We start from the raw sequence: 11,167 nt of genomic DNA on the forward strand, positions 1-11,167 counted from the left end.
GGCCCGGAATGTGTGGGCTCCCTGAGGTGATCAGGCCTAAAAAAGGATGCATAAAAATCTCGTGAAACCTGCTTTGCTAATAATGCTCTCAATTTTCTGATAAGGGTCCCAGCAAGAAATGAGTTCATTTCCCAAAGTTTTATAGCCCTTTAGCTATCTGACCCTGACTCAGAATAAGCCCTCATAGTTCTTTCAATGTTATCTATTGTTTGATCCTTACTGCCTGACAATGATTGATGAGCTTTACCTGTATACCTGTGCAAACTGAACCCAATAAAAGCCCAATGAAGAAAAGGTACTTGGCCCTTATCCTTTGAGATTGGCCACCTTTCCTCTCCAAGCAGATCATGTCTTGGTAGACTTATTCTCATCTGTGGCAGCTGGTGGGGGGGGGGGGACCCTGCAGGTAGGGCTCCCCCAGAGTCCTCATCAAATCCCTCTCTCTCCTTCTTTTTTTAAAAAATATTTTTAAAAATTTATTTTTAGAGAGAGGGGAAAGGAGGGAGAGACAGAGAGAGAGAAACATCATTATGTGGTTGCCTCTTACAACCTGGGGACCTGGTCCACAACCCACGCATGTGCCCTGACTGGGAGTTAAACCGGCAACCCAGCAGGTTTAGTACTCAATCCACTGAGCCACACCAGCCAGGGCCAAATCTCTCCCTTCTAATTCTGCATTTGTTTACACCACTGGTTACACCAAAGCATTTAACAAAATCTTTTTGTTAGATTCAATTGATGATGCATGAAACTACCACCCAAAAGATGCCTCTCTTGAAGGTAGAGAAAGTGTCTTATTACCTTTTAATCTTCCTATGCCTGTATATGCCCCGTGGGGGGGGGGTGTGCATAAGAGAACCACACATGGATGTTTCTCTCCCTCCCTTCCCCTCTCTAAATATAAATAACTAAAATCTTTTAAAAAAATAAAATACAAATGTACTAATGCAGTTTTCCTTTACCACTATATTCTGTAAATTCAGGATTAGTCTTTGACCATCTCACTACTTTAAATGTGTGTATACAGAATTTGGCCACACACTCCTTGCTAGTATCTCCTCCTTCAGAAAAATGGATCATGCATTTACTAATCTGACAGTTAAATTTTAGATTTAATAGATCTAATGACTACAATCAAATTAGGGAAGTGATTCACTTACATTAACTAAAGCATCTTGTTCAAATTAATTTCCCAAGCTCCCCGAAGCACAAACTTTACTTCCAGCCAGATGTCACTGAAGTGACACTCTTATCCAATTTAACTTTTAAGATTTCATACATACTGCAAAATCAATGGCAAGTTCTTGGCTACTCAATATTTTATTGTCACACTATAAATTACTTATTATGTAGTGATTGCTTTGTTTCAGGCATATTTGGTCTCTGAAATCCTACAAACTTTATATGTTAGAATTGCTTATATAGGAAATGTTTCATTAATTCAGTAAAAATTCACTAAAATGGAATTATCTCATGTAAGATGAATCTAAATTACTGAAAAAAATTAATTTATACAACTCAGATCATTGTGCCCTGGGAGTTTCACTGAAGTGGTGGCACAAGAGCTAGATCTTAAAGTTAAGACACTTACATCAGTAGAAAAAGGAGAAAAGTTCTTAAGGTAGCAGGTAAAGAGACCAGCATAGGCATAATTAGAGAAACAAGATAATGAAAACAAAGAAAAAGGGTTATACATAGTACAAACTGAAATAAGCCATTTAATACAGTAATCCCCTATTTTCATCTTGTAGCTACTTAGCAGTACCAGATGATCAAAGTAGGAAAGTCACAGAAAAATAAAATACAGTAGAAAAAGAAAACCACAAACATAAGTGCTCTCCATGCTTGGTCTGTGTCTTAAATTTAGATATCTTAAATGGCAATTCCATAACACTAGGGACTATCACCCTCGAAGATAACCAATGGTTTTAATATTTTACGTATAATAGAGCTCACACTCTAAAAATCACAGATTTCAGGGAAAAAAGGGGAAAGTAATTATAGGGCATATGTACTACCATCACTTCCTATCCTCACGCCCTTGGTAAGCATCACTAATCAAACAGATTTAACATTCAAATTCAAGCGAATTTGCTAATCCTGTGTAGACATGGCTAAGAAAGTACCTTTTTGCTCTGTGAACCCTTGCTATCCAAATCTGGACTATGAATGGATTAAGGTGAAAAAAATTTTTTTTTTTAGATAAGGCTATTTGGAGGAGATGGTAGTTCACACCATATGGATTCTTGTCTTCCAAAATTCCAATAACAGATTGCAATATGTCACTCTGACCTCTCACTCTTTGAATTCAAAAATCAAATAGTGATTCAAGTAGCAAGGGATACCTATATGTTTCAATCTGTTCTGTGATAGGATGAATACAAAAATCTCACCTACACGACATTTTATTATATATATACAGAAGCTACTGTATTAGATGTCTGACAGAGGTACTGTGCATAATTAACCAAACCTCACTGTTTTCTATTTCCTCTTATAAATTGGGGGCACATAAGCCATGAAACAGAACAAAGTAAATGTCTCAAGAAAAAAAATTAAATGTTTTAGTTTTTACTCACGTGGGTTAGGTTAAGTGTTAACTATCTTAATCTCACAGTCAGCAATCAAGTACACTATGGCTTTAGAGATTATTATTCCTTTATTATTTTGCCCAGGGCATGATTTTCCTCCTTCAGGTCTATGCTGCTCATCTTTAACCTGAACTCTTAGACTCTTCAGAAAACAGAAGAGAAGCAACTAGATACACAGAGACTGATGGAAAAATAGGCACTAAATAAGAATGGTCAAATTTGGTAGGAGGTACAGAGTAACCATCTAACTGTCCTATTCTTTATACTTACAAAGAACACTCTGTCACTACTACACATTAAAATGTCTATCCTAGAAGAGAAGTTGTGAAGCTGAATCCTACCCTAAATTATTCTGAAAAGAATACAAACCTTTCTTATTTATATAACCAAATTTATAGTAGAACATTTACCACTGCCTTAAAATATTAATTATTACAGAAAAATGTTCCTGTGTAAGGTGTTTGTAAGAATTGAACACCTGTTTAAAAACAAAACAAGCACACAAATAACAACCCCAGTGAAATCTCTCCACTTGCAACTACAGGATTACTGCACATCCTTGCATTTATTTCTGCATAATCAACAACTCTTAGAATACTTTAAATGTAATACATGCCCAACAAATATTTGCAGACTGAATTTACACAGAACTCTTGCACATGGTAACAATAGTGAATACCACCTTCAGACAGTCCTCCAGAGCTAAAAACCCAAAGGAATACTGACAAATCCTAATAGTTTGTCCATCGAAATGTTCTGCTGATTGACTGTGATTAGTTAATGCTGTTAGTTTTCAGTTTGCAGTCCGGTGCTCAATCCACTGAGCCACACCAGCCAGGGCTATGCTGTTAGTTTTCAATGCGCTTATGGTATGCTTTACTATCGCTGTCAATATTAATTTAGTAACAAGAGTCATAATTTAACTTAAAGGAACTTGCAAGGTCATCTAATATGAACATTTCATTTTCCAGACAAGGAAACTAAGATCTATTTTTACTACAGTTAACACTCTGGCACTTGTCACCTTTTCCCGTGGTCCCCTCAATGAATAAAAGAGATGTTTCATTGCACATTTTTGCTTAGGTTAATACTACTGTACAAGTGAATGCATGGTCCTCAAATGCCAGTCTCTAGTATAGTATTTCACATACAGCTGGTAGTCAGGTAAGTAGTTACTGTTCTTGCATAAAGTGCTCAACTTTGAGTAAATGTCAACGTTCATTTTAATTATTTTCATTTGTACAATTTTAACATGCAACATTATTTTTCTAACATAAAAAGTAATTTGACATAGGTTTTTATTCAAAGCCTGTTTCATAACAAATGAAAACACTTCTATCTTTTCTACCACTGTGAAACTCATTTCCCCCAATAAGGCCAAAAACTAATAGTGATATAGAAACTAAATCAGTTCTGTACATAACATCATTAAAGGTAATTCCCAATGGGGAGAGCAAATTGGTCAATTACTTACACAAACATGCACACATCCTTTGCCTAAGCTAAATAAGGCCAGAAAGTCAAGGAACTTGAAACTGTTTAACTTGCCTTTCTGGTCAATAGAGAAGACAAATTCAAAAGTTTCACATGTAGAGGAGAACCTTCTTTCTGGAATCAGAAACACTAAGTGCTGGGATACAACCATAACAGGTAGCCTCAACGCAGACCAGCAAAACGCACTCTAAGTCTTTGGAGTGCTGTGTATGTAAGACAGACTGAACTCAGAGTAGATAGCATGTCAACCAACTAATTGAAAATACATGAAAGCCGGTTGATGTACTAGTCAGTCTTTAATTTTAAAGCAAAATGAAGGCCATGAGCTACAGTTAAAGTCAACTTTAGGGTGAGGAGCTTTACAGTAAATGTTTCCTACTGCAGATGAAGGAACAATAACTGTTTCTCAAACAGAGCTAATAAACTACCTGACCCAGAACCAAGGACAAAACTGCCAAGTTCTAGGAGAGGGCACAGAAATCAGGACTAATGTGGAATGGCTACATAAACCTTAGGATCACCATACTTTGCTCACTGTAACTAAGAAATAAGGAAGTTAAACAAAATTCCTCAATCTGAGATTAAATTAGAATTTAGATAACATCCAAAATGGTCCACATGTGTAATTCAACCCTGATTATAACTGTAAATCTAAAATATACCAGATTCAGAAGTCTGTATGACTTAAAAGATTGAATAAAGACAAGGAGCTCTGGTCCCTGCACTGCTTCCATGGTTTGATAATTAATCAGAGGAATCTAGTAATTTACCTGTCATTTGATTTATCTGTTTCCATAAAGTGGGTAGAACAATGACACATCTTATAAGACTGTTTTAAGAAATGGTTTACAAGGTCTTACTTGATAATAAAGTTACATAAATATTAACAATAATCACTAATTCTTTTAAGAATCCCTGAATTTGCTTGTTGAATACATACAGTATTAGAATATTTTTTACAAGAAAACATCAGGGTTTTGTTTGAATTCCTAGGAAAAGGTTTGTAGTCTCTGGGTCACAGCCTAATAGCAAATATGTTAATCACTCCCACTCAAGTAGGTAAATAATTATTCTTAAAATAACTAATCACAAACAGGCAGGAGAGAACACAAATGTAATTTTTCTATAGCAATTTTATTCTATAAGGATTTCAAGTAAAACTTCTTCAAAAAGGAAAAGAAAAGCCCTTAGCAAATTTTTTTGTTTAAGCAAAATATAATTTTAAAACCATGAAGACACTTGGAGATAAGAGGAAAGGAAAACTTGCTTTGGTATTCTTTTTTTTTTTTTTAGGTAACCAAAGAAGGGTGCAATGTAAGCTAAAGTCTGCAGTGAGGTGTGGTTGTGGCTTTGCTTTAGGTTGCCAGTATGAGTCTTCATTTACAAAAAAAATGGGTTACTAGTTTTCTTTTTCTTAATGAAAAGTTTGTAATTCAATTGTTTAGAAAATATATATAACATTCTTACAGTATATTCAGTATTAAACACATTTCTGCAAACACATCTCCTTTCAAGCGAGTAGTGTAAATCATTTGGACCTTTGTCTGTGGAGTGGGAATGAGGAAGGTCAAGAAAAGTGCATGCAGGCTTGTTAACCTGGATTTCAGTTGAAGCTATTCATAAATATATTATACAAATATTACACCACTATGAAGTTAGTAAAATCTGTATTTGCTAGAAGTATCTTAAAAATACATATTTCCAATTTTTAAGAAATACAGTTTCTGATCTCATTAAGTACCTTAATTTCAACTTTGAATACTTAATCTTTTTTTTCAAAGACTCACTTGATGCTTGAAATTATCATGGGAATACTTTTATCAAATAGCATTTTAGTTTAACAAACAAAAATAAATAATTATGAACCAAGATAATAATCCATTGTCCAGCTAAAGGCCTACATCACATACTATATTTATATTTGAAGAATAAGAGAACAAGTACAGACATGTTTTCGAGCTGCAAGTCCAATGAACTCTGGTCAACCTAAATGTAAAACCCAATTAATAATTTTTAAATGCTATGTTTCTGTTTAATGTAATTTTAAACATTCATTAGTAATGTTACCAAAGATTGATATAGAAAATAACTGATTAATTTCTCAGAACATTATCAGATAATAAAAAAACTGGTAAGACATTATTTCCTCAAGAAATGTGAAATGAGATACCTAAGAATTGCAACCTTATCTATTATAAGTGATTTTAAGTTCACATATATACATACTATTTCTTAGAAGATGGTAATAAAGGTATTTCACTTCTTAATGTCTTTATTTTATATAACTACTTGATGAATACCATAAATGCAGTCTTGTGGAGCATGGAATATGAGACTACACATTAAATATATCCACTAATGTTTATGATCACTAATGTTTTCCTATAGTTTTAATAATTTTTGCAAATAGGATTTCTAGAGTTGAAAATTAAATGCCAGTAAGTGTGCCACTATAATTTTAAAGTAAAGATTAAAATTGGACATCTGGGAATTAAGGTTAAGGTATTTGTTGCCCATTATTTTTTCAGGGCAGCTACCAAAATCTTAAAAGTGCACTCTACCTCAGGATAAGTTTTCTCACACTAAAGTCAGCACAGTTAAGTTGTAATGGATGTGTAAACATAAATTATCAATGAAAAAAAGTAATTAAATCACATGATTTACCAAAAGAGCACTCTACTATCATTATAACTCAAACACTTCAGTCAGATGCCTGTACAACTTACTCTTATTTTAAAAATATAAAAAGAAGGTTCCTTTCCCCCAGTGTTCTCATAATAAATTAAAATATACATAACTAATTCAACTTTTAAAATATATCTTTCTTAAAATATTTTAGTCCTTTCAACCTGGATGCCCCTTACCTGAATGTAAACACCAAAGTGCTTTAAATTCATTGTAATGATGACTTCAGGGACACTTACATTACATCAAGTTAATGGGGAGGATCACTCCAGTTCTGGTAAGCAGGAGTTGAACCATCTCTACCTTTAAATTGTGGCTTTTAAAAGGGGATAAGGGTACCCATTGAAGAATAAAGCCTTCTCACACACTCACTCACTCGTTCTCACACACACTAAATACTATTTTCCTGACCTCTTCAGGTTGCCACAACATGACTACTGTCAAAGTCAAAAATAAATTATCCTTTAAAATATATAAACTTCATTTTAAAATTAAAAATGAAAGCCTCAGCTGCCACCTACTGTAGTAGTAAAACTATTAGAGCCTGCACTGACCTACTTCATATTAGCATCATGACAACATGGATGTACACCAGGAAAATAATGAAAATTACTATATGACAAACCTTAAATTTATATTTAAAAATTGTCACATTTTAAATGTGCAAATACTGTACTGCAATGCCAGCTATTTTATGACACATTTATTTTTAAATTGCAATGCAAAAGGAGTTTTGATATTTTACTGGTCATTTAATTAATAGACATAAAGGATTTCATTTTTTAAATCAGAGCTTTTTAATATCAATTAAATTCTATTTTTAAACTTCTATTAGAAGTAGTCTCTTAATTTTAAAATGGCACTACATTTTTAAAAAATGTTAATGAAGAATAGTACAAAAAGAATGCAAGTTCATGTTCAAAGAATATTTGCAATGGCTCTAAAAGGACAGACTTAACTCAGTATGTTTAATTATTAAAAGACTGCCACCAGTCTTTCAGAGTTTAATCTAATACGGAAATATTAGAAATTCTCGTACAAGAAAGTACAGGAATAGCAAAGGACATTTCACCTATGGTTTCTAAAAAAGACACACGAAATGGTGAGGCATTTATTTTAAAGATATCTTCTTAAATTAAAAAAATATCACGGTGTAAACTACCACCTTAAAATAAAATACCTTATGCTAAAGAAGCCCTTTCTTCACAATCAATGCAAAGAATTAACTGCCTGGAAGAGAAATTTAATCTCAGAATAAAGGAGGCAAAAACGTTCAGAAAGAGCAGCTAAAGCAACTGAAAGGAAGAGACACATTAGGTTTTGTGCTACCTATTAATATTCCTACGCACAATGTCTGTTTGGTGAAAATTCACAATACACTTCTTCCTCCCTGTATGACTGCAAAAAGGAGTAAACACATTTCGTATTCCTCGGTCCCAAATTTATGCTACCATCGTGCAGGATGACAATTTCGACCCATATTTCTCTTATACGTAAGTGAAAACCATAAATAACTTGTTTATCTGCACTTACAATTGAGGAAGGGGGCAAAAGCATTTTGGGGATATGGAGACCAAGGGCTGATGCGAAGTCCCCACACCTCCAGGGGCTCCATAAATATGCATTCGACCCTGGATACCCACATTCAATGAATACATCAGTCTGCTCCTCCGCTACCCACCCGCCGCCCCCACCCCCTTTGCAGCAGAAATGTGCCTGGGCTTTTTTACCCCAGCGATGGTGGATCCTCTTACCAGATGGAGTTCTTGATCTCGTGTTGCAGCGCGCTGGCCTCTGTCCCTGGCAGCCCAGGCACAAGGGCTGGCAGAGCCACCCCCGAGTTGGGGGTGCTAGGGGGAAGCTGCTGATGGGCATCAGGCTGCTGTGGTGGCGGCTGTTGTTGTTCCTCTGCCATCGCTGCTGGAGGGGTGGGAGGGAAGATGGGGGCGCGGGGAAGGGTGAGGGAATAGACGGGGAGGGGAGGACGACAGGGGAGAGAAGGAGGAGGGGGGAAGGGAGGAAGAGGAGGAGGAGGAGGAGGAAGGAAGCTGGATAAGCTAGGCCTTTACCCCAGGGCTCGAGTGAGTCGCCTGCCGCCTGGGGGACATCACCGGGGAGACCAAGAGGCTCCTTACGGCCGGGGCGCTTCACCGCGGGAGAGGCATGGCGGCGCCCCTCAGCCCCCCGCCGCCGCCTCCTCCCGTCAGCGGCCGGGGCTAAGGGATAAGGAGGGGTCGTCGAAGATGAGGTGGGGGGCAAGGCTCCCCCAAATCCAAGGAGAATGGTTGCTCAGAGACTTCAGGGCCTGGCCTTCCTTTCTTGCCCCCGGGTCTTTCTACGCCGGGGCCCCCGCTCTGCTGCAGCCCCAAGCTCAGCTCCACACCGCTCCCCACGCCGCCGCCGCCGCTGCCGCCTCCGCTGCCGCTCGCTCCTGGCCCCGCGGCCGCCGCTGCCCAGCCAGCCCTGGAGGCAGCCCTGTGCGCGCAGCCGCACTGCGGCCCAGCACAGACGGCAAAACACCTACCGCTCCGCTGGGCGGGGGTGGGGGGGGGCGTGGACCAGTGTGTGCGGGTGCCCTGGCGCGGCACGGGGGCTGGGAGGAGGATGCACGGGTGTGGAGGCCGAGCGCGGTGCCCCTTGGGCCCTGAACGTGCACCGCCCGGGCAAGGAGGCTTACTGGCCGCGCGGGTGGAGGAGAGCAGGAAAGCGTGGGGGAGGTGCTGGCGAGAGAAAGAGGACTTGCGGGAGGCGGAGGAGGAGAAACCAAATTTAATATTTGGCATGGAAATGGGATTTTTTTTTTTTGCATCTTCAAAGCAAGAAAAGTAAAATTAATCAACATTATTCCCCCTCTTCTCCACAAGTGAAGATTACTTTTTTCCCTAGGTAAATGAAGAGAATTGAAGCAGATAAGAGGATATGCTGACTTTAAAGAAGCCCCCAAAGAAAAACACCCGTTGGAATTAACCACCCTATAGGTAATTCAGTCTTGAACGGAAATCGCAAGTCAGGAGGAGCTGGGTTGAGTGCTCCACAGTCGGGCATTCAAAGCCCTCCAAATCTGGCCCCACTTTAGCTATCCAATCATAGCTGCCTCCATCCCCCTGCAAGAACTCCAGGCTCCAATCAGTGAAGTCTCCATGCCATTCTCAACGCACAGCAGATTCATTCTTCCTTCGTGTCTTTGCTCATGCTGTTCCCCTCACCTCCCCACCTCACCCCCTTTCCAGGAATGCCCGCCCTCCTCTGTGCCGCTCTCAAGCCAACCGAGTCTCTAAGGCGTAGCTCAAGTCGCGGCTTGTCAGGGTCCCTGGCAGCCAAGGCCCCTGCCTGGTTCTGAAAGAAAAGCGCGTAGTCCTCCCAATATGGAGGTTCAGTCTCCAGCCACAAGCTCCTTGCTTTGGAGCCAGCTGAACCTCTGACACACTCTGCCGCCTTTTCCCCATTCATACTGAAGAGATAGCTTTGCCCACTAAGAGTAAAACTCCCTACCAGAAACAAGCAAGTCCCCTTTAAGAGCAGAATTGGCTTTTCTAGGTGGGGCTGATCAGGGAGGCTCAAACTGCATGGGTGTACAAGACAACAGCCAAGGCCCCTGGCACTAGATGGAACAGCTGCTCAGCTCACACTGACCTTTCTCTGGGCCTGTGGGTGTTATGAGCTCTTCAACTTTAACTTTTTTTGACAGTTTATATCAGATGTCTACCTGACGAGATTCTCTGGCCACTTTCCTGCTATGCTTGGACTTTGGGCCATGAGGTTCTACTACTTTTTAAACTCCTGGTAGGTGGGGAATCTGGCTTGGGATTCCTGGCCTTCGGAGTGCTCAGTTCCCTTCCTTGGCCTGGGAACCCTCTTGCTTTTGCATTGCTGTGCCCTCAGGCCTGGCCCACAGAAGGCATTCCCAGACTGGCCCTGAATGCTTGCACTTGGTGGGGTTGGGAGGAGGGAGGAAGGATGCCTGTGTGCAAAACACAGCTCCTCCATGTAGATTCCAGGGCTCCTGGATTCCCTTGAACCCTGAATACCTTGCACTGATTGTTTCACACAAACGGTCCCCCTTTTCCAAAACCTAAGATAACTGTTAGCTTAGCTTAACTACTTTAGGAAAATACAGGCTTACGAATTCATTTGCATATGTACCCTGAGTTTTATGTAAAGACAGTATTTTTCTGTACCAAATTGATAGGCATGCTTGCTGTGCACTAGACAGAAGCTTTAAAGAAGAATAAAAATAGCTAATCTTTGTTGGGCACTTTCTGTGTGTCAGATCTAGCACTTTCCATACATTATCATAGTTATTCCTCCCCAAACTATATATTGTAGGTACTGTTCTCTCTATTTTACAGATGAAACAGGAGCCTAAAGAGGTTAAATAACATTCTTCAAGTTACTCA

The 11,167-nt window shown here is 39.2% G+C and overlaps 1 protein-coding gene across 2 annotated transcripts in view; it reads right to left on the reverse strand.

Moving 5' to 3' along the window:
- The window catches only part of RFX7 (regulatory factor X7), a 114,576-nt gene extending 105,609 nt beyond the window's left edge, over positions 1-8,967 (reverse strand). Inside the window, exons 1-2 of one of the 2 annotated variants that reach the window (XM_045822633.1) lie at positions 8,840-8,967; positions 8,525-8,690 (exon numbers count right to left, since the gene is read on the reverse strand). In XM_045822633.1, coding sequence (XP_045678589.1) covers positions 8,525-8,685 — 161 coding nt within the window. In that variant the 5' untranslated portion in view covers positions 8,686-8,690; positions 8,840-8,967. The remainder of the gene's footprint in view (positions 1-8,524; positions 8,691-8,839) is intronic. The other variant, XM_045822632.1, reaches the window with a different exon arrangement.
- Positions 8,968-11,167: the final 2,200 nt, after the last annotated feature.

The sequence above is a fragment of the Phyllostomus hastatus genome, unplaced genomic scaffold (assembly GCF_019186645.2).
Source record: "Phyllostomus hastatus isolate PE091 unplaced genomic scaffold, TTU_PhHast_1.1 phas_scaffold_501, whole genome shotgun sequence".
Taxonomy (NCBI): domain Eukaryota; kingdom Metazoa; phylum Chordata; class Mammalia; order Chiroptera; family Phyllostomidae; genus Phyllostomus; species Phyllostomus hastatus.